This window comes from Erigeron canadensis, chromosome 2 (genome assembly GCF_010389155.1).
Source record: "Erigeron canadensis isolate Cc75 chromosome 2, C_canadensis_v1, whole genome shotgun sequence".
In the NCBI taxonomy this organism is placed as follows: Eukaryota; Viridiplantae; Streptophyta; class Magnoliopsida; order Asterales; family Asteraceae; genus Erigeron; species Erigeron canadensis.
The window spans coordinates 45,148,499-45,172,473 of record NC_057762.1 but is presented as its reverse complement, the minus strand read 5'-3'; the positions used below and the strand labels follow the sequence as shown (position 1 = coordinate 45,172,473).

Below are 23,975 nucleotides of genomic sequence, written 5' to 3'. Positions count from 1 at the left end.
TTTAAGGATCTTGTCACAATTACAATAATCTATATTTTGAAAGGAAATGCATGCGCCACGTTGACTATATTCGTTTTAAAACATTTTTTTTCATGAAAGGTTCCTTTTAAACAATTAATTTCACAATAATTAAAGGTTGATAAGTTGCATTTAGATCCATTTTCTATCAAAAATAGTAAAATACTAGTTGGCCGCCGACACTATAGATTGTATTTTGGACCCAAGAAGCCTTGTAGGCATGGAATGAGGTCCGGATTGAGGTTCGGTAATTATTTGTTTGGTGGTGGTTTGTTCTGCCCCCTTTAATCCCAACTCACAGCTCATTTGTTGGACCTACCCATGCATAATATTGCACCCACACTCACACCACTCCATTTCACCACTTCAAAACACACAAGATAAAACACACATACTCACACCCTGTGTATGTGTGTTCTGCGTGTCTGCTAAGATACATTACAAAACTTTTGTCCTTTGTTTTCATATAATCTTTAGCCACTTTTTTTTTTAGTTTGTAAAGTGACCGTAACCTGAATAAGAAAGCATCATCCGTTTTTCGCTCATTTGCATCTCAATTTTGTGATACAAAAGCAAAAGAGTCTAGTTTCTTGATGTTTTAAGTGTTATTAGTAATTAGTACGTACACACTTTTGAATTACTTGTTATAAGTTGTGGGCTTTTCAAGATTCTTAATTCCCATATGCTCTACAAAATTTGATTATACTTCATGGAGTAAAGCTAGAAACTTTATCTTAATTAACTAGTGAAACTTTTTCTTTAAAAACCCTGTGAATTAAAGTGTTATTTTCTCAAGAAACAAAACATGTTGCATACAAAATCAGAGTCAGATATCACTAGTTTAGCTCCATCATCACCATCAAGATCACCGAAAAGACCGGTATACTATGTGCAAAGCCCTTCAAGGGACTCACAAGATGGTGACAAATCATCCTCAATACAAGCCACACCAAATTTCAGGAGTCCAATGGAATCACCATCACACCCTTCTATGGGGAGGCACTCAAGGAACTCATCATCCAGTCGGTTTTCTGGGATTTTTCGGTCTCATTCAGGGAGGAAAGTTCATAGGAAAAGGAATGATAAAGGCTGGCCAGAGTGTAATGTGATTGTGGAAGAAGGAAAGTATGATGAATATGATGATGAAAAGAGGCTTACTAGAAGATTACAAGCTTTAATGGCTCTTTTGAGTTTTATCATACTGTTCACTGTTTTATGTTTGATTATTTGGGGTGCTGCAAGACCTTATAAAGCTGAGATCACTGTTAAGGTTTGTCATTCATTGATTTAGCTTTTTATATAGAGACCATAGCTAGGTGTTAAAATGCATATATGTTGAAAACTTTTTAGGCCCGGGTCATTAAAGGTATGCATTTGTTGCAGAGTTTGGCCTTGAATAGCCTTTACATTGGGGAGGGTTCAGACTCATCTGGAGTCATAACCAAGATGTTGACGATCAATGGGTCATTGAGGATCGGTGTTCATAACCCAGCCACGTTCTTTGGCATCCATGTTAGCTCCACCCCGGTGAACTTAATCTATTCAGAGATTGTGATTGCTACCGGACAGGTTAGGACCAACACTCAATCTCTTGCTGCATAACAGAGAATACACACAACCAAACCATGGGCTACTAATATTAGTTTGTATCATTGGCAAGATGGGCTGGGATGCCAGGTTGTATATATATAATGGTCAAATGGGTTTGGGTTGGGCTTATTCAATTCAGTCTTGAAAATGAGTTATAATGAAATATATAATTTCGTTTACTTTTTGGCTACTGGAGTAGTATTTTTTGAAAGGTTTAAGATTAAGCACAACCCGGATATTCAAAGTTGTCTCACCCGCTAATTGTTATCACAGTTGAAGAAGTATTATCAGCAACGAAAGAGTAGAAGAACAGCAATTGTGAGCCTAGAAGCAACCAAAGTACCCTTATATGGCGCGGGTTCAAGTTTAGTGGTCTCTAATGCTGAAGTGTTTGAAATCCCATTGAGGTTAGAGTTTGAGATCAAATCAAAAGGGGAAGTCGTTGGAAAATTGGTGACCACGAAGCATCGGAAGCAAATTTCTTGCAATATGAACTTGACATCGAATACAATCAAACCAATCAGATTCAGAAAGAGTGCTTGCATCTACAAATGAATGAACATTAACTTTGGAAGGAGTATTTGTAAAAATATTACTCATATTAAGTTTTGTTCCCTTAAATAGTTAAATGTGTTTCGAAATCGATTTCTTGTAGCCAAGACATACCCTTTTTGGTATGTTGAAACATGTATAAATGTTGGTTGTTGGGGTAATAAAAATTGTCATACGAGTGGATCTGTCATCTATGTCTATATATACACTTGTACGCTATAAGTTAATTTGACCAAGAAACACCATTTATAGACATGCTTTATAATGACTATACCAAACCTCTGTGCATATCATTGTGGTGAATGATGATGATACTGTGTACTACTTGTTTCTGGAGTTAATTGTAAAATGTTACGTTGTTACCAATAAGTCTTGTATATTTGAACTAAGGCTATCCGGAATGGGGCATATTCAGATGATGGGGGTATTCGCCATGTGGCGTCATGTCATCATCAAGAACATGTTAAAAAAAGAGGGGGGTGGTGTAGTGGGCGAAATGGGGGCAAAACTATTCTTTTGATTGGCCACACGGAAAACAAGGCACGCCCATAAGAAATTTTTGGGCGAAATATATTTTCCACCTGGAGGGGACAAGGGGAGCAATTGGCTATGGGGTGGTGGTGTTCCAGGCAAGTTTTGGGCGAGTTTTGGTGGAGATACGCCCACACTCTGGATAGCCTAAGCTTGCAATGCATCAATATCGAGTTAAGCAGTATGTCGTAACAAACATGTGACATGTAACATGTTTAAGGCATAATAGACTCAAGCTCGGCTTATTGAGCTTGGGTTTTGGGTTCATCATTAGAGGATAGGGAATGCCCCTCAAAAGCCTTTTTAAATAACCAGTATGTTGCATTTTTGTAAAGAACCCGTGTGTTGTGTTGAATTTCTAAAAGTTAGGTTATTTTTTAGTTACTTTACATAATTATTAAACCAATATTATTAGCGATAGATACATTTCCACATCTTCAACCTACCAATTTTTACATTTTTTAATAATATATAGATTAGCATTAATATTTTCTAAAAACTTTTTAAATATTATCACTAAAATAACCATCATTAGTCTTCATGTACGTTTGATGAACATGGTGTTCTCAAAATATATGTATCAAAAATAAATTTCAAAATAATAATTAAAAAACAGTTGAATAGAAAGAAAAAAAAAACCCTTCAAAGTAAAAGAAAACAATAAAAACTAAATACATTAAATAAAAACTAAAAACAATCCAACTAAATAAAAAGTTGAAATGAAATACGAGTAATTCAGACTAAACTAATTTTTAGGGCGATCTTTTTGATGAGACCTCTTTCTAATCAATCGATTCACTTCGCCAGCCTTGAACTCCTCTTTCTTGGATCGTTGTTTGCGACAGACCGATTGAGACAGATCTAGAGATAGAGCTGCAAGGGAACACTTACCAATACCTACTGCGGATCAGGCTGAAGCTATTGTTGCATCTCCATCTTCTACTATTGTTGCACCTCCACTCTAGCCGTGATGCACAAGGGCCAATATTCAAATGAAAGCAAGGGGCTGATTGCTCTCATGGGGAAGGGATGAATACAAGCAGTCGGAAGAGCAGCTCTCTCAGAAGCAACCAATCCAAGAATAGATGGATTTGGTAGAGTGCCAGTCACAACACTAGAACCAAGTTAGGTGAGCTTGAAGGCATCGGTTTCAGCCCTTAGTTGCAAGGTCTTTGACTGTGCTGGATGTATAATAGATCGATTCACTTATCATACATATCAGAAATAGGATCGCATCAGAATCATATTTAAAATCGAAAAAATCGAGTTTTTTGTTGGATGTATTAAAAATCCTAATTATCCAACTTCTTCTATTTCTATGGAATATAAAATCACAATCTTAACTCACACCCTACTCTTTTTTTGAAAACTAGGGATTAAGACTCTCTTGAATTTAAGTGTTTATAGGTTTTAAGTAATTGATATATATATATATATATATTACTTTAAGTTTATTTTTGTTTTGACAACTTATAAAAACAGAGGAAAAGCTAAGAATATTAAAGATGGTGAGACTTTTCTAAGATTTTTTTGTTTGTGAGTTAATTACATATAAAGAATAGATTTAATATATATAATTATATATTATGTTTGTATACATATCATGTATTGATATGAAAGTGATGGGATTTGGAGTTTCATTAAATTTTGGATTAAATTTGTGTTTGATTTTGGATCTGGGATTGTATCTGTGGTATATGTTATGCATTAGAAATCCAGATGATTTTGTGTTTAGTTTTATTTTGGATTTTGGACCAAAACTGTATTTTTTTTGAAAGTTATGGATGAAAGTTGCAAGTGACCCCCCACAACAGGGAAGATTTCTGTAATTACTCTGGGTATTATTAAGCCAATTTACGAGATTACCTATCACGTGCGAATCACGTGACCTGGTTTTAAACGGACGTTTATGGCCAGGACTAAAGCTGTTGACGGAACAAAGTTTTTTGGACTAAAACTGTAATTTTTAAAAGTTAGGGATGAAACCTGCAAGCTGGGTACTACGACAGGGACGATTTCTGTAATTAACTCTATATCCTATTATGACTTATCAGTAGCAATGAGTGTTTTTTTAGACAAATATATATAAATATATATATATATATATATAATAAGACCAATACCCAAAATTTTTGACAAATATATCAATTTACCCAATTTTTTTTGAATTTTCACAAAATACCCATCAAAATCGCAATAAAATACAAAAATCGCATAGAGATTCTCAAAATCGCATAAAGATTCTCAAAATCGCAATGAGATTGTCTAAAATCGCAATGAGATTCTTAAGTTCTTTATGAGATTTATAAGTTTTTTATGCGATTTTAAGTTCTTTATGAGATTAATAGTTCTTTATGAGATTTATAAGTTCTTTGTGAGATTATAAGTTTTTTATGTGATTTATAGGTTATTTACACGGTTTACATATTTTTTATGCGATTCATAGGTTCTTTATTGTCATCACAATGTACAACAAGATATAAATCGCATAAAGAACATATAAATCGCGTAAAGAACATATAAATTGTATAAAGAACTTATAAATCTCATAAAAAACTTATAATCTTATAAAGAGTTAATAACATGAGTACCCAATTTTTTAAAAAAATATACCAAATTAGCCAACTTTTTTTGGATTTTCACAAATTACCCAACAAAATCGCAATAAAATGTGAAAATCGCAATGAGATTTTGAAAATCGCATAGAGAATTTTAAAATCGCATAGAGATTTTGAAAAATCGCATAAAGATTTTGTAAAATCGTATAAAGATTTTGAAAATCTCTATGAGATTTTGACTTGTTTTTTATTTTGACTTTTTTTTAAATTTTGACTTTTATTTAGATTTTGATTTTTGCATTGTGTTTTTTGAGTCTCAAAAAAAGTCAAAGTCTAAAAAAAAGTCAAAAAACGTAATGTGGAAGTCAAAATTTCAAAAAAAAAATCAAAATTAAAAAAAGTCAAAATCTCATAGCGATTTTACAACATCTCTATTAGATTTTTTAAATCTTTATGGGATTTTATAAAATCTCTATGCGATTTTGTAAAATCTCATAGCGATTTTATAAATTTCATAAAGATTTTCAAAATCTCATTGCGATTTTCATTTTTTATTGCGATTTTGTTGGGTATTTTGTGAAAGTCTGAAAAAAATTGGTTAAATTGATTCATTTTTATATATAAATTGGGTACTCACGCTATTTTCTCTCTTATAAAGAACTTAAGAATCATATAAAGAACTTGTAAATCTCATAAAGAACTTATAAATCTTATAAAGAACTTAAGAATCTCATTGCGATTTTACACAATCTCATTGCGATTTTACATTATCTCATTGCGATTTTGATAATTTTTATGCGATTTAGAGAATCTCTATGCGATTTTTGTATTTTATTGCGATTTTGTTAAGTATTTTGTGAAGATTCAAAAAAAGTTGGGTAAATTGATATATTTTTTTAGAAAAATGGGTATTGATGTTATTTTCTCATAAATATATATATATATATATATCCTATTATGACTTCAGTAGTAGTGAGAAGATATAATTGTGAGTTTTTAGATTATAGGGATGTGAGAAATGATAGGGATAAGAAAGTTTAATAAAAGTATATGTCGTATATATAGTAACTTGTTGAGAGAGTTTTAATTCAAATCTTTAAATTTTTAAAAGATTTGATTTGATAGGAAAACACAATGTTCTCTTATAGAGTTCAAAGGTTCAATTCTCATACTATGCAAAAGGCCAGAGGTCTTTTTTTACTATTTAGGTGAAACCTGGAGCCTCTCTACCTTAGTAGGGGTAACATCTACCTACGACATAACGTCCCCCATACACCGGCAATGTATTGGGGCTCAAACCCGCAAAAGGTGGCAGCGAGAGTTTCTTTCTTCTATTTAATAGGAAATAAATTATGATAGAGTTTTAAATAATGATTAAATATTAAATAAATAAAATTATTAAAAAATACCTCATCCCTCCCGATTTAAATTTCCTAGTTTGACTTGTCAAGTTTTTCTTTTATAACTTTGATCGTAAATAATTTTGTTTATGTCTCATCGAACAAATACAGGAAAAGAATCATTTTGATAGAATAGGTCAGCTTGCTCTGACCAAGACTCCCAGTTCCCGTTCTTTTCCGGTGCACTCGTTATATATCTCCGACACCAAACAACCTTCCCCACCCCATTACGGGTTTGATGAAAATTATATCAATGTAAAATACATTTAAAACCCTATCCATTCGTATACTTCATATCAAGTATTATATAACACAAACAAAATTATTTATAGTCAAAATGAAACACAAAAGATCAAAAAATTCAAAATGAGACGGAAAAAGAGTATATAAACAACATAAGAGTCTGTAGGATATTGGGTATGTTTGACACAAAAGGTTAAAGCTGAGGTTGTAGTTAAGGGCTTGGGGATGGAGCTTGACGTTGGGGCTAGGGGCTGGGGCTTTTTTTCAACTCTCTTCCTACGAGCTTTTATTTTAAAGACCTTTGGCTTTTAAGAGTTTTTCGGGGCTAGGGCTTTTGATTTCTGACGCAGACGGAAATTTAAGATAACTAATTGTTTCCGTTGATTCAAAGAATACCCGGAAAACAATTCTTCAAATTATCGTTGATTCAGATTGAATACCGATAATCTGGATTCTTACACTAAACACACATTGTGAATAGGGAAAAAATGAATTTTTGATTTATTATAAACTGATCATTTCCCCATGTCCAGATACATATAAATAAAGCTGCAAAATTCGAATGGGCCCTAAAATACAAGTGGGCCGAAAGTTATAACCAAAAGAAAGTCCAAAAAAACCGAAAAAACATACAAAATGGTCCAAAACTCATAGAAAAAGGCCATTTCGGGGCTCGACGGTCGACCAAACCGCCTTTGGCTGTTTGCAACTTGATGCGTCTCGTTTCTGCGGTCGTTTTGACTGGTCACACGCCCAAAACGGAACCTTCTAGCAAAAGTTATGCCCATTTTTGTGGTGGCCTCTTTTTGTCTTGATTTTTTAAAAACAAAATGGCCTTGTCCTCAATGGTTGGGCTTGAGCCTGCATCAATTTCTTATGTATTATCAAACAGGGCTATAATTTTCAAATGAACTTATTTTTAAAAGCTAAAGCCCTTGCCAAACCGTCCCATTAAATCGGAGTTTTAGGGGAAAAAAAATCATCCTATTGGCATATGTAAATTCAACCCGCATACAAAAGAAAGAAGTAATACGAGTAAAAAAAAGAAAAAAGGATACAAACCCAACCCTGAATCCCGTTAGTCACTGCACGTCGCACGGGACACATAAAAGCAGTATTGCTTCCCCACTTCTTTTTCTCATTGAATTTACTTAAAATATATAATAGAGTACTTTATTAATCTTCAACTCCAGTTTCTCACCGAAGAGATCTTGAAATTCTTGAATAGCCCATACTATAAAACCTTGATTTTCTTGATCAAGATTGCATCTTTTTACAAAATCCTTTAAAACCCACAAATCTTTCAATGTTTACTACAAAACCCACTTCAAGATTCATCTATCTCACTGTAATTCTACTAATTTCACTCACTTTCTTGATTCATTCAATACACAGTAGTAATGAACAAGAAGAAGATTTTGATGACATTGAAGATCTTTTAGCATTAGACCAAGAAGAAGAGGAATTACATAAATCATCATTATCATCTGAAGCAGAAGTATTAACAAAAGCTCAAAGAATAGTAGTGGAGCTTAATAATGATAATACAAAAAAGATAATTGATGAAAATGAGTATGTTTTGGTATTAGGATATGCACCTTGGTGTGTTAGAAGTGCTGAACTGATGCCTAGATTTGCTGAAGCCGCTAGCTTTTTGAAAGAATTGAAAGGTGGTTCAGTTTTGATGGCTAAGATTGATGCTGAAAGATATCCTAAAGTTGCTTCTAGTCTTGGAATTAAAGGCTATCCTACTTTGCTGTTTTTTGTTAATGGCACTTCTCAACCTTATACTGGTGGATTTTCTTGGTAAGTTTTAATTTTTTTTAGCATTTTTTTTGGATGTTTTTACTTTTTAGAGTGATTTTATGATATTAATGTGAAATGGATAACTGAAGTACTGAACCATATCTGATTTTATAATAAGCAAAAGTGATCATAAGTAGTTGTAGTTATTCAAGTAAAATATGATCATGTGTAGTGAAAATAATCAAATTCGAAGCTGGTAAGTACCGTAAAGGAAGCTGATCATTGTTAAGAACAGGCGGACAACGACACCTATCCATAGCTTTAGGCAGCCGGTTTTCTGATGTTGCTTCTCGAAGATACGATAATTATCTTTAAAATGCACATCCTAACACCACCTTAATCTAGTAATATACTAATGTCCAATTTGACAAGCATCCTAGAAAGTATATTGTGTGTAATGAGTTTGGTGACGTTTATGTTTGGGGGTTTCTTGTGAGACAGGGAAGAAATCGTATTATGGGTGAGAAAGAAGACGGGTACACCCATTATCAGAATCAACTCTATTGATGAAGCAAACAATTTCCTTCAGAAGCATTCTATGTTTGCAGTTGGCCTATTTGATAAATTTGAGGTATGTGCTTTTGAGTTTATGTTCTGTAGTTAGCGAGGAAAGGGTATAAACTCCTTGGTACACAAAACTAGTAACTCATGTCTACTCTTAAACGCTCGTACATCCCTAAAATTTTCCAGGGACCTAATTATGAAGAGTTTGTAGAGGCAGCAGCTACCGACAATGAGATTCAGTTTGTTGAGACAAGCAACCCAGAAATTGCCAATACTTTATATCCAGATGTTAAGTCTAGTAAACTGTTTCTTGGAATAGTGAAAAGTGAGCCCGAAAGATATACTTCGTATGGTAAGTTCAAAATTTACTTGTGTAAGATTCAATAATTTGATATGCATGAATTGTATAAGTGACCAGAGGGGCGGGTCTGGCAATGGAATTCACAACTGGTAAATTCAAAGTGGGTCATATACTCATATTCTAATACAGGTTAACACAGGACGGTTGGGTGACTTAGGACAGGTTGAGCTGCTAAAAGGCTAAACACTTTCTGTCCCTTTATTAATATTTTTATTTAATAATTAATGTATTATTTATGATAACAATAACAATCTAAATCTCTGAATAAAGCGATGTAGGAAGTTAGAATATAACCTATTAATAAGTAAATGGATTGAAGCTGTCACCTCTAATGATTTACATATAGTCGGAGTCATCATTGATGGATAATTTTTGTTTGATATGTGTGGTATATATATATAACATATATATATATGTTGTCTCTAAGTGAACTAAACAACTTGAAGGAAAAATACTCCATTTCGAGTTTTAGACAATCGCAGCTTCTATAATTTTTTGGCTATATGTCTGGTTAATTATGTTATTCACATCGGTTTTTGCAGAAGATGCTTTCGAGAAGGATAAGATTCTTCGGTTTTTGAGCGATAACAAATTCCCATTGGTCACTTTTCTCACTGAAGTGAATTCTGTCAAAGTTTATGCCAGTGATAAATTTCAGGTTTCCGTTACTTTCAGTCATTAATTATAAACTCATGTTGTGTGTTCGACAATTTAAAATAAAAAATGGCTGGTTGGTACTTTATATAGGGTATTTAGATGTGCAGTTTGAAACTGAAATTATGATATTGATTAGTCACATTGATTAGTTAAATGCGATGCATGAGATAGTGTTTGGATGCATGTATTTTGAAGTTTTGGAGGTCACTTAATGGTGTTATGTCTTGGAAAGTTCTGGTTATTAACGGAAGTAATAGATAAAACTACGGTATATAGCCCATTACTTCCGACTGATGATTACTTTTCTTGAAGTTAGTATCAGATCGGTTATTAGACCCTTACGTAGTCAGATAATCATAAGCAAAGTTAGCCTCTACTAGCACTAGAAATTGATTAACGATATGTAATCACTTACGAAAAGCACATCCCAAGCCCCTGTACTCTAGTGCTTTAAACATGAAATTTTGATTTTTGATCGAACATATTCTATGTGGGTATCGTTTTTGGCATTTTAACCTATATATTGTATGTGTTCCAGGTCTATGTCTTCGCAGAAGCCGATAATTTCAAGAAATTACTAGAGCCATTTCAAGATGCTGGCAGGAAGTTCAAATCAAAGGTTGACAACTTAAAGTTATCAACTTGACTAATTCTAAATCTCATTTTATCATTGCAGTTGATAAATACATTCTGTCAATGCAGATAATGTTTGTATTTGTGGACACTAAAGACGACAATCTTGCAAAGCCTTTCCTAACTTTATTCGGGCTTGAAGATTCAGAAGACACTCTTGTTGGTTTCATCTATATACATCTCTAGAAACCAGTCAAATATCTTTTCTCTCCGAATTAGTTCAGGATTTACTGATAATGTTACTCATTCATTATGTTTGGCATAGGTTACTGCTTTTGATTACAAAACTGGCACCAAGTATTTGTTAGAGTCAGATCCAACACCCACAAGAATAGAAGTACTAAGTTGATTCCTTTGATCTTTTCATGCTTCATCTATACATAAATATCTGACTGTTTTCTCTCTCTTTTAAATAGGAGTTCTGCTCGGGGCTTTTAAAGGGATCTCTGCCCCAATTCTACAAGTCACAAGCAATCCCAGATAATGTAAGATTCTCATATCTTGTTGTTTAGCCTAAAACTAAACTATTTGAAGTGTGCATGGTAATTATAGGTGTCAAATGTCCACCAGACGGGCTGGGTGACGGATCAAAATGGAGTTGGTTGACCATGGGTATAATTTTAGGGTTAGTCAAGATGGTTTGGGTGATTGGGTTGACCCGTTTACATTTCTCCTTCCAGTCTAATAAATTAAATGTATTATTATATAATATAATGCTAAAATGATTACCTAAATTCTTACTCGCGAACTACCGATGACTTACAGCCTAATGCTTGAGTTGAGCTTTAGTGTTTTGCAACTATAATGATCATCTTACTCATGTAATTGGCGATCATTTTCTTGATCTTGATACTGCAGAAAGGCGCAGAAATTCTGACAATTGTTGGAAAGACTTTTGATGACTTGGTTCTAAGCGATTCCAAAAACATCATTCTAGAGGTCTGTATGCATCTTTGCATAGTTTAAAAGTATTATTCATCGTATCTACAAAACATCAAGTAGAGGCGCATAATGTTTGTGTTCATTTCTGCTTCTTTTCTTTGTTTTTTATTTTGTTTTTACTTTTTTCCGCTATCAAAAGGATCTTGATAAAAAGAATTTGATGATCATATTCTAGGTACACACACCATGGTGTTTGAACTGTGAAACTACAAGCAAACAAGTGGAGAAGTTGGCAAAGCACTTTAAAGGATTGGAAAATCTGGTTTTTGCAAGGATAGATGCTTCTGTAAATGAACACCCAAAATTGGTGGTAAGCTATAAATGGGTCAAGTTGGGCCCTGTCTTATATTTAACAGGTCAAATTGGTATGACTAGCTGTTGTGGAAACTGGTTATATGTGTAAGAGGGGTCGAAAGTCTTCCGAAAGTTTCTATTTCAAAAAGTTGGATTATCAATGAATTTATATAAGTTTTTTAATCATAAAGAAAAGCTAATTTTCTTTTTTAGTAAGAACCTTATTGTTTTAGACGAAAGTAAGTTCGGTCAATCAGACGCAGCCTTCTTCTACGGTTCTTCCGGTACCAAAGCATGTCTTGATCCGTAAATCTTGGCCAATCCACCTTACCTGATCAATTTGCTATCTCCGACGTTCTAACCAAAGATGTTCCTGATTGGGTATGTACTACTGTTTTGCAGGTGGAGGACTATCCAGCACTTCTGTTCTACCCAGTGAGCAACAAGTCGAACCCAGTGAGTAATTTGTTTCACGACTACATATCTGCTCTAATAGCTTGTCTTAAGGCTAATTTTGTGCTGGTGTGTTGCTATTACGTGTAGATAAAGCTGTCAACAAAATCTAGCTCGAAGGACTTGGCAATACAAATCAACAAGCATTTAAAAGCACATGCACATGATGCGGAGCATTTGGCTAAAGACGAGCTTTAGATTAAACAGGATGATATTATAGACTGCTTGAGGGTTATAAAGATAATTTCTGGAAACCCAAAACCATGGAGGGGGTTACCATCTTATATTACACGATTATCAACTATTGACACTTCACATGTATAACCAACTACAGATTAGTTTTGAGCTTGAACCTAAAAGGTTTGGTGGCCAACTTTTCTTGTGTTAATGTGTGTGTAAGTATTATAATACAATTTTTTACAATCATAAAACGTTTTATTATTTTCTTTTCTTCTTTCTAAACTCATATTTAAATATTTCAAATTACGTATCCCAAACCTACTGGGAGAGACATGCACCATAAAACAAAAATTAGAAGAAAGTTTTTAAACAAAAAATAAAAGTAAAAAAAATATAATAAATAAAGAATGTATCTTATTTTATGTTAGATGAGTCTGTATTGATAATCGCTTAAAACAAGCCATAAGTCCCATTAAATTAAAATTATAAAACAAGCCATATATTTGCAAAATACTAATACATATAATGTGATGTACCGTGACGATGCTAATTTCAAACCAAACAACTTCAAACCAAACAACTTGTATAAGAAAATAATAACATAGTACCCGTGTAAAGTATAGAAAATATTATTTACTTGTAACTCTATAAGTCTTTAGCTCTTGTAACAAATTGATCATTTGTTATTGATTTATCAAGAAAAAAAAATGATATATGTGTTTAATTGCTTGTAACAATTTTTTTCCCCCTGTGTTGTATACTTTTATAAGTAAAAATGTTCATTTGAAAATTATGTTTGAGTTGAAAAACAAGAAACGCATCTTTGCATGAGATTGTTTTGATCAATTGCTAAGATTAAGATTGATGTGAACTATCTCTCTCCCTCAAACACTCTCTACCTTTCTTCTCTCCATCAATTACAACCACCACCATCTTTGATCATCAACAAGAGCGAGGCTCGTACCATAAATCACCATCATTACCGAACACTCACTATCTATTGTGGCGGCGGGGAAAAACGGTGGTGATGGTAGTTATGGTAATCTTGATCGTTGTTTTTGGTTATTGGGTTGAAATTCGTGTTTAGTTTTCAATTTTTTTTATATATGTTTAATAAATATTCTTTACAATATACTTGTATTATATAAATCAATAACACGTTTATATGATAAGTATATAAAAAATAATAAGAAAATATTGAATAAAGTTTTAAAGTTTCAGTTAACAATTGATATATGACAATGATTTGGTGATTGTCATCTGTTAATCTTAAATGTTCTATTAGGGAAAAGTGGAAAAAAAAGACAATATATAAAAAGAAGGTTTTTTCTGGGATGAAAAAGTTTTTAGTTTAATTGAAAGAAAAATGATTAATCCTTCATACCAATATTTTAATATTTTGAATAAATGCTTGGCCTCCCATGATTTTTATGGTTTAAAAAAAGATATGTGATGAGTTTTTCACCCAACTTAAGTGCCTAACAGCCTCATATTCCCTTCCCCTCTTATTAATTAGGAGAAATTTTATTAGGAGTATTAATTAATGAAAAAAGTTTTATTATTTTTATTAAAAAAGAAATACTACCAAACACCTTAAACACAGGAAAAACATTTGTCACAAAATAACCGTCCCCCTCTGCGCAATTATATCACAAATATATACAGGCATTCTTCCATTATTTTATGTAAATTCCGGCGCATCTCTCTCATAAAACCTAAAAAAATATCTCTCTCTCAGTTCTTCAGTCAATCATATTTCCTTTAAACCTCAATTACTTGAACACTAATTCTTTTTGTCCCCAGTCAATCACTTTCAAATATCTTTGATCGCACTTCACTCGCATCGTTTACACAGTTAGAATTGGGAGATTTGAGTTTAATGCGGTGAAAATTATTGATCGAAGAGTAAAAAATGAGTACGGCAACAGCAGGCAAGCAAATGGTGTCGTTACGAGACCTTATCGACGAGGCGAAGAAACGGATTGTTTTCGTTTCCGTGTGTGTTGTTGGACTCTCGTATCTTATGTCTCGTAAGTTTCCTTGTTTAGAATTTCTTCTCTATTATTATTGCCAAATTTATTTGTTGTACCTACTTAATTCACACACACATTTAGGCTGACTTACTATGTTTGGAGTGTTACTCGAGATTATTAGCTTTTATGAATTGTTAAACGGTAATTGCGTTCCGTCTAATATTGGTGCTAACTACAGACAATCAGGGATGCATGTATAGGATTTGTTTCTAAGCCCGGCGTTAGCACGTGGTGGAGTTTGTGGATATTTTATTCTGGTTAGACCTACATGTAAACTTAAAAATTGACAATTACAGTATATTGATTTTTAAACCGTTAAGAAATTTATTTGGAGTGATTGTTTTTACGGATCGTTAACTTTACAGAGTTCCGTCTTATAATCCAGACAGCTAGGGATACTTGTATAGCCTAGACGTACGTTCTGCACATGGCGGAGTTTATGTGTCTTCTTGTTAGACTTATACGCAAACCTATAAGGGGACAATGATATATTGACTTTAAACCGCTACTTACCTTATTGTTGTTATCTGGCTATTCAGTATAAATCTATGCTTAATGTATGTAAGATAATTGCTCGTGTTGTTTTGTGAATTTACTAGTGCAAAATAATTCAAAACATATTGATACGGACCGCTGATTGCAACTTTAAATCAGGTTTGTGGTCTCTTTCTCTGACTAAGAAATCAGAAGTTTCCTGAACAAGGCTACAAGTAGATTTGTATCGTGCTTAGTTAGATTCATAGGTTATGTATGGTTGTTTGTAACAAACATTCCTGAATAGGAATAGAATACGTTAGATGATCTTGTAGGTGTTATTTAATGCTTGTGTAAAAGGAAAACCAGAAGATAAGTTATTTTTTTAAGATGGCAAGTTCAAACACCAAGATCTAATGTACCTAGTCTTTTCCAAAGGTTTGGCAACCCTAACCATCCTACGCCAATGTACCTTGCCTTTTTGCGCTTTTTTTCTGGTTTCTTAGTGCTCGTTCATGCATACAAACCGTATACTGCTAGATAGTTGTTGCAGGACAAATGTGAAGGTTAATTTCCTCTTTCCATGTCTCTTTTTATCCCAGAAGTAAAGATGAGGAGGATGAAATAATATAGGTTTTTTTTTAATTTTTTTTTATAAATTTATCGATGATTAGCTAGTCATGCAATTGTTGATGTCCTATTTGTATCTATTTTACTTATCTGTTGTTCCTTTCTTTGGATGCGTGTGACGCACCGGGTAGTTTGACATAAAATTCGTGCTCTTGTTAATTTGCATGTTTATGGTTTACAAAATTATATTACTAGAAAATATCCTCTCTATCTTGCCAAAACTAGCATTTACTGATAAAATTATCATCCTGAAAATTTTATTAGTAGTGAAAATACAACAAACACAATGCATGCTAAATTGAGATATTGTTACCCTGTAGTATATTGATGGTGCCTTATGGTGTTTGTTACTCTTTTCTCCCTCTTATAAGCATATGCATGATTCCGAACACTTAACTTATTTTTATGTTTCTTTTCCTGATACACTTTACTAATGTAGTAGATAAAGGTCAATACAAATGCATTTTATTTACGTATCATTTACTTATGGTCTATGGAAGGTAAGAAAATGGGCATTAGCGTTATTTGAGTACCAAATCATATCTTTTGCCAGATTAATGCTTTATTTGTTATGTTTTTTTTTGATATTATATTTATTCTTGAATTGATCATGATCATGCATATTTCTTTTGCAATTGATTTCAGTGACAAGCGCGTCAGTGTTGATAAACTTGCCTGCTGCGCTCCTTTTAATTATTTGCTTTCGTTATTTAACGTTGGATTATGACATGAAGAGGAAAGCTGCATCATATAACAGCAACCCATCATCGGCCAATCTTCTTTTTCAAAAGAAAGCAGTTGTAGAGCCAAAGTTTCTATCAGGAAAATCCGAGTGGAGAAGAAAAGTCAATTCTCCTGTTGTTGAGGATGCAATAGATCAGTTCACAAAACATTTAGTTTCTGAGTGGGTCACTGATTTGTGGTACTCCCGAATTACGCCTGACAAACAAGGTCCAGATGAGTTGGTGCTGATCATAAATGGTGTCTTGGGGGAGTTCTCTAGCCGCATGCGAAACATCAACCTTATTGACTTCTTGACAAGGTTGAAATGCTACAGCCCTCAAATAATTAAAGGATCTTGTATTAGAGTTGGTGTCACTTATATTTTATCTGTTATAAAATATTGTAGGGACATTATCAAACTTTTTTGCACCCACTTGGAACTTTTCCGTGCATGTCAGGTGAAGATTATGAAGCAGCAGTCTCTGACAATTGCACAACGAGACGTGGAACTCAAAGCTGTGCTGTATGCAGAGAATAAGTTACACCCTGCTTTATTTTCTTCTGGAGCCGAGTACAAGGTTTTCTAGCACTTCGTCTTTTGATTTTCTTGGTTTTGTGTGAATGGGTTTTGATTTTTCAAGGTATGATTTTTGAGATATTTTGGGTATTGGTCCGAATTTAACAATTGTTCGGAAGTTTAGTTTCTAAATTTATTTATCATAATTAACGCTGTGTTCTTAAGTTAAAATTAATGACTTCAGTTCAGAAAAATTAAACTTTAAGAAGAATGAAGATATTAGACATATAAGATGACAAGGGTGATTTGGTCATATAACTTGATTACGCTTTTGTTAAACCCATTGGACCCAAATCACGCCCTCAGGAACTTCTGCACTTGATACATAACTCACACCGGGATGAAACTTGTAATTTACTTCTTGTTTGATTTCTTGTAGGTTTTACAGCATCTTATGGATGGTTTCATCTCTTTCGCGTTCAGGCCTGAGGATCTGCAGTGTTCTTTATTTCGTTTCATAGTCAGGGAAATTCTCGCGTGTACAGTTATACGGCCTGTTGTCAATTTAGCTAACCCAAGGTTATCATTCAGTAAATTTAGTTTTTTTATTTGGTTAATCCCAAAGGTAGCAATTTGAACCCTTCACTTATGAATGAGTCAATGCAAGGTCATGCTTTATCTTTAATAGAGTAATGGGAAAGAAAATACCTTGAATTAAACTTGAAATAATGTAATCTTATTTATCATGCATTTTTATTGTCTTCCATGTTTGGCTTTAGATTCATTAATGAGAGAATTGAGAATGTAGTCATTTCGGCAAGCAAGACTGACAAAGGAGCTAACACAGAACAAGTGAACTCGCCGTCTGAGCCGAATGGATCTCCGAAAATGTCTAGTCAACTATCTATGTCTATAGATCCTTCTGTTAAAGGTTTTGAGCTCACACAGTTAAAAAAGGAAAATCCTGATTCTGCTGAAGACAATGTCACCAACACTCTTCATTCAAAGGACCCATTACTTTCCATCGATACCCGAAAACAGCTTTCAGGTGGAGAATGGGGTGGCAAATTAGACATGATTTCCCACAGAAAAACAGCAGCATTAGCTCCTGAAAATTTTGAGAATATGTGGGCTAAAGGTAGAAACTACAAAACAAAAGACAATGTGAGCCGTATCACAGATCTGGTCCACCAACCTTCTTCTGCTAGGTCAGCAAATTTAGTTAATCACTCAAAACCATTGACATCACACAAAGAGACATATGGCCTCCCCAGAGGTGATCATAAAAGTTTATGCCCCCCTATGGGCACGTCTTATGAGGAGGATGAAGATGGAAATGAGGAAGAATATATAAATAGCAGCGATTATTCTAGTGAAGATGAAGAGAATAGTGACATCATGGGTTTAAATTCTCCAGGAACGAAGGTTTGGGACGGTAAAAGTAATCGGAACCATTCCGTTACTCACATTCATCATCCGCTTGAAAGTTATGAAGGCCAGAAACCTAGGAGAAAATCAGAAAAAGGGAATTCCAACGGGAGAAAAAGATCAAGAGTGAGCAGTCAGAAGGAGGTGTGGCAGGAGATTGAAAGGAAGAGTTTCTTGTTGCGAGATGGACTGGATGTGCTGGGTTCTTCTAAAGGAAATTCGAAGTCCGGGGACTCTAGTGGTGACTCTGAGGGGGGAGAGTCGTTGGGAAGAACCAATAGTGGGGCAAGTGCTTCGTCTTCTTTCCCTGCGCTTTCAGCCATTAATCCCCCAAAATTTTCACCTTTGGATAATTTTTTTAGACTACGATGTGAGGTACAGCAATTGCAATTTTGTTATTTCTTATCTTATTGTAGGAAGTTGGTAAAGTGGGTGGGCCAGGCAGATTGGGTACTAGGGTAACTTTTTAAAATTGGGAATTTTGTTATGGGTCAGGTTGGATTCACTGGCAACAGTTATGTTTCCAGATGTTTACTAAAATTAATATTATTTCAGCAAAGTATTTTATGATTTTTACCTGTGTGACCCGAAAAGATACCACATCAAGATTGCCATATCTAATTTATATCATATCTTGATGCATATGCATCATTTGATCCATTGAGAGATCATTTAATTATGCAGGTTTTAGGTGCCAATATTGTGAAGAGTGGCTCTAAGACTTTTGCTGTCTATCCCATATCTGTTACAGACATGAACAACGTTAGCTGGTCTATTAAAAGAAGGTGTACACTCTGTATTCATTCATCCTTGGTCTCTGTGTTTGTGTGCGCACATGCATGATAGACAGTGTTTAGATGTTTGTTTTGATAATGATAATGTGAATTGAATGATACATATAGATAATCAGTTATCATAAAATGGCTGTTAGGAGCTAGTGTTTGGATGTGATTTTGCTTATAGTAACTAGAAATTCTGTTATATTATATAAGAAATTATTACATAAATAATGAAAAAAGACTTTCATGCTAATGGGAGTTGTCTTGTGAGATGTGAGTAAAAGTCTTTAAAGTTAGGTCAAAAAATGGGCAATCAGGTAATATTATTTTACCTTTGAGAGTCGGTTTTGTTTTTACCACTGAATCATCAGGCAATCGGAACAAGTTACTTCAGTTATGCGAACATCAAAATCTGGCGATAATCAGATAATCAGTTTCAGAAAGCAAATTAATGCATGTGTTTAGACTAGATTGAATTACTTAGCTTGTGTTCATGATTTAAAAATCACAGAACTTCGTTATCTGAACTTATAAGCTATATACAGGTTTCGGCATTTTGAGGAGCTACACCGGCGTCTCAAGGAGTATCCAGAGTATAATCTTCATCTCCCACCAAAGCACTTTCTGTCAACAGGACTCGATGTGGATGTCATTCATGAACGTTGTAAACTTCTTGATATATATTTGAAGGTGATGCATCATCTTTAGGGTTTACTTCATTTAATTTATTAAATATTAAGGTATCTCAGAAGAAAATAAAAACAGAATGGTTGTACACTATTGACTATTTGTATAAAGTCTGTTGTTCATATAAATAATGTTTCCTAGACAATATGCATTTGCCTTCTGCTGTTTTAATGACTTACATCTTTGGTGGATAATTTTCCTTTTTTTTCTATTTCGTTTTTGCTATTTTTCAGAGACTTATGCAGTTTCCAACTATATCTGGATCAATTGAAGTCTGGGACTTTCTTAGTGTTGATTCTCAGGTTTGATTTGTGGTTTATTTGTTGCTTTATCTTTTTAAAGACTATTTCTTACTTGTACATGCTTCTTGATGCAGACATATAGTTTCTCAAATTCTATTTCCATCATAGAAACGCTGTCAGGTGAAAACAATTCTAGCAAGACGTTATTATCTACGCATGTTCTTTTTTTTCCCTTCATTTATAAACTGATTTATTTTCTTTAGTTGATACAGCCCCAGCTGCTCGTGAAAAGAGTACAGATTTTGGTAATACTGCTAATAGGTCTGTAGTGGACCCCTTAATTTCTAGAAGAGAACAATCAGATAGTGTGATTAAAAATTATTTATCAGAAGTCAAACATAATTCTATGATCGATGGGTCAAAAGTAGTCAAGAGAAATGTAGCGGCTTCTCTTGGAAAGCCTGTAAAGGAAGTCGGAAAGTCATCAGAGGATTCTGACAGCGACCCTGAAATTGTTGTTTCAAATATTATGTCTTCAACTGGAAAGTCCGGGCAGTCTTTGCATACACCATCTGTGATGCTTACAGATGATGGTGAATCAGTACTACCCAGTGAGGTAATTACTGTAAAATTTCCTGCCTTATAATCCGTTTCTCCATATATGTTTGTAGTGGACGAGTTGGGTGGGTGACAGGGTAATATTGGGTAAAATTTTTTTTTGTATGGCTCAAAACATGTTGAGTTGACCTGGAAAGCTTTATGTATAAATTTATAAGTATTTTAAAATTATTATTAGAATGTACAAATATTATATGGATATCAATAATAATGTTTCTAACTTTGATATAATGTTTTAGTAGGCCTTAGGCATTATGCACATCGGGTGACCTGTGACTCTTTTAACCCATTTGATCAACTTCCTTTAAGAATTTTATTATACTTGTCACATCAGAGATAACCTAACCTTAATTGACCCATTCATCAGTAAATGGGTTGAAGTAACCACCGCTAGTTTGTTTCTTTTCACACAAAAAATTTTCTTTATCTTGTGTGTCTTGCTGCAGTGGGTGCCACCAAATTTGAGTATCCCAATGTTAGATCTTGTTGATGTTGTTTTCCAGCTTCAGGATGGGGGTTGGATCAGGTATTAAACATGTTGATCACTTACAGTTATTGAAATTGGGTCCATTTCCCACTTCTTCCTCTTTTATTTTCTGTTTAACCCAATGTTGTTGCTGTTTTACCAGGAGGAAGGCCTTCTGGGTGGTCAAGCAGGTTCTACAGCTGGGCATGTCAGATGCCTTTGATGATTGGCTAATTGCTAAAATTCAACTCTTACGTAGGGGCTCTATTGTTGCTTCAGGAATCAAGCGGCTTGAGCAGGTAATCCATGACGAAGCTTTGAATTGGTTAATTTGATAGGTAACAAACCAGAAAACAGCAACCAATTGGCAATTGATAATACCAACAGAAATAAGAAGTTATCACAGAGAAAGACAATGAATGACAAACAAAACCAATCGAAATCGTGGTTGATTAAAGATAATCTGGTATATTGCTCCAGTAGCCCCTAATCTGCTATAATGCTCCAGCAGCCCCTGCGTTCTAAAAACCACAATTATAATCTCAATGACTCCTTATATTGGATGCTTCTGATGTTTCTGTTGTACTTTTAGCTTAAGTTTTCCAAGTGTATACAATTTTTTGATATTTTTCTTGGCTTCTAACTTATTTCATGTCTTTTGTTTGTTAGATACTTTGGCCGGATGGTATATTTTTAACAAAGCACCGAAAGCGGCAGCAGCCAACCCCCTCACAGAGTGTGCCACAGGATTTACCTAATGGCGGACCTTCATCACCAGGATACCGACACAGTGATGAGGAAACGTTGACAAGAGAAGAGCTTCAAGAACGAGAAGCTCAAAGACGTTCTAAGCTAGTTTATGAGCTAATGATTGGTAATAGTTTTCTCATGTATTTAAGTTCCGTCTGCTTAGGTATTTTCATGCGCTATCCATCTCCGTTTAGTATGGTAGAGCTGTAGAGGTGGCAGAATGGGTGGGACGGGCGAGCCGAGTAATGGGTCACAATGGGTTCAGATTGAAACTCGTCAAGTATGGATTAAAAGGGATGGGTTTGATCTGCAAATATTTTTATAATAGATAATGTGTTTATTATGATTTGCAAAAACACTGATACTACTGGACTTTGTTTAAATAAAATTGACTTAGGAGATTGTATGCATTGAAAAATAGGCTGTGGGCGACTTTGGACCCGTTCTTCTTTGAAGCTAGTTTTCTAGTCGACAATTTATAAGTTAACTGGTCTCTATCGGAATCCTCTAATCTCAAAGAAATAATGGAGCCTACTCTTTTTACTAGTTACATCATTTTTTCTTTGTTGCATGGCTAATATTGAGCACATAAATGGAACTTTTGATTATAGATAAAGCACCAGCAACGGTGGTAAGTCTTTTTGGTCGAAAGGAGTATGAACAGTGTGCGAAAGATGTCTATTACTTTATTCAGGTGAGCTTTCTCCTTGAAATGCCCATAACTTGTATGTGTTCCATTACAGCTTTACATCTACAGATATACGTATATAAGTAGTATCATCAACCTTTACCTTTGTTTTTATTGGGTAAAACTAGAATGGTTTCGCTTTGGAACTTATACCTTTGTTGGGATCTCCTTCATATGCATGATCAGTATTTTTATATTTATTTGTATTAATCTTGAGTAAACTTGACCATCTGATGATTTCCTGTTCGTTTTGTCAGTCATCTGTTTGTCTAAAGCAATTATCTTTTGACCTTCTTGAGCTGCTGCTGTTGTCCACTTTTCCGGAGATGGAATCTGTATTCCAACAATTGCACGATGAAAAGCAAAAGTTTGGAGTTCTTGAACAGTAACATTTTTATTCAACTCGCAGTGATCATCTTCACCTAGTGTTTCTCTTCCTTGATACATATGGTTCTCAGGGCGCTGCAATTTTGGTTCCTGTTTCGCCCTTTTATGACTCGGGAATTTTTATAATTTTTTTTATTATTCTTGTACGTTTTATAAGCACAAATGACACAAATATAATTAGGGTCTGTAGTGAATTACAACTGTAAATAGATATCATGAGTTGGGATTTCAGGGGACGGATTCAAGAGTTTTTTACAGATTACAAATGTGATGGAAGGCATATTAGACATTGTCAAGATTACTTGTCGATTGTTGCTATTGAACTATGGGACTTGATCTTTTTAATCAACACAACTCAATCTCCCCCTCTTTGGGAAGCTGGTACATACAAAGACTAAATCTTTTGTGACATATGACTTAAAATTGATATTGTATTATATTATACGAGTACTATCTTTGTATTTGTGCTAAGCACGGTTCAGTAATTTATGTGATAATATAGTCAATAAAACTCACGAATACCCATTCATCGAAATGATGATACAGGAATCAGCAATGATGATGTATATTCCGATCTGCATCATTATATGGTGAATGTATTGAAGTTAGACTTCTGTGTGGCAAACTATATGTCAATAAATTGTTAATAAAACCGTGTGTGGATAAATTGTTGGAAAACTATTTTATTGATAAACAATATTCCAAATTGAGTAATGATATATCAATCTAACAAATCAACTTAAAACATTTATCACATGACAAATGTAACCCATTCATTCTCTCTCTTAATTTATTCCTTTGATTATGCCAAGTGTCATCACCATGGGCTTA

The 23,975-nt window shown here is 34.1% G+C and overlaps 3 protein-coding genes across 5 annotated transcripts; all 3 read left to right on the top strand.

Annotated features, from left to right (window-relative positions):
- Nucleotides 1-408: 408 nt before the first annotated feature.
- Nucleotides 409-2,354, top strand: LOC122587083. Its single transcript, XM_043759158.1, has 3 exons — nt 409-1,288; nt 1,402-1,587; nt 1,882-2,354. The coding sequence occupies exons 1-3, from the start codon at nt 824-826 to the stop codon at nt 2,161-2,163; spliced, it is 933 nt and encodes a 310-aa protein (XP_043615093.1). The 5' UTR covers nt 409-823; the 3' UTR covers nt 2,164-2,354.
- A 5,642-nt stretch (nt 2,355-7,996) lies between these two features.
- LOC122587144 (protein disulfide isomerase-like 1-6) lies at nt 7,997-12,983 on the top strand. Its single transcript, XM_043759234.1, has 12 exons — nt 7,997-8,698; nt 9,140-9,269; nt 9,389-9,554; nt 10,106-10,221; nt 10,759-10,839; nt 10,923-11,012; nt 11,119-11,190; nt 11,270-11,338; nt 11,712-11,792; nt 11,971-12,105; nt 12,492-12,545; nt 12,633-12,983. Exons 1-12 carry the CDS (start codon nt 8,199-8,201, stop codon nt 12,738-12,740), a joined length of 1,602 nt encoding a protein of 533 aa, XP_043615169.1. The 5' UTR covers nt 7,997-8,198; the 3' UTR covers nt 12,741-12,983.
- Nucleotides 12,984-14,394: 1,411 nt separating this feature from the next.
- LOC122587454 lies at nt 14,395-23,440 on the top strand. 3 transcript variants are annotated; one of them, XM_043759629.1, is made up of 15 exons: nt 14,395-14,752; nt 16,505-16,901; nt 16,989-17,160; nt 17,539-17,678; nt 17,879-18,902; nt 19,212-19,312; nt 19,852-19,996; nt 20,227-20,295; nt 20,370-20,415; nt 20,508-20,851; nt 21,300-21,379; nt 21,483-21,618; nt 21,989-22,193; nt 22,681-22,763; nt 23,015-23,440. In XM_043759629.1, the coding sequence occupies exons 1-15, from the start codon at nt 14,635-14,637 to the stop codon at nt 23,144-23,146; spliced, it is 3,192 nt and encodes a 1,063-aa protein (XP_043615564.1). In that variant the 5' UTR covers nt 14,395-14,634; the 3' UTR covers nt 23,147-23,440. The 3 variants fall into 3 exon arrangements, with proteins under 3 accessions (XP_043615564.1, XP_043615563.1, XP_043615565.1); XM_043759628.1 differs by having other exon boundaries at nt 20,499-20,851; XM_043759630.1 differs by lacking the exon at nt 14,395-14,752 and having other exon boundaries at nt 16,881-16,901; nt 17,041-17,160; nt 20,499-20,851.
- Nucleotides 23,441-23,975: the final 535 nt, after the last annotated feature.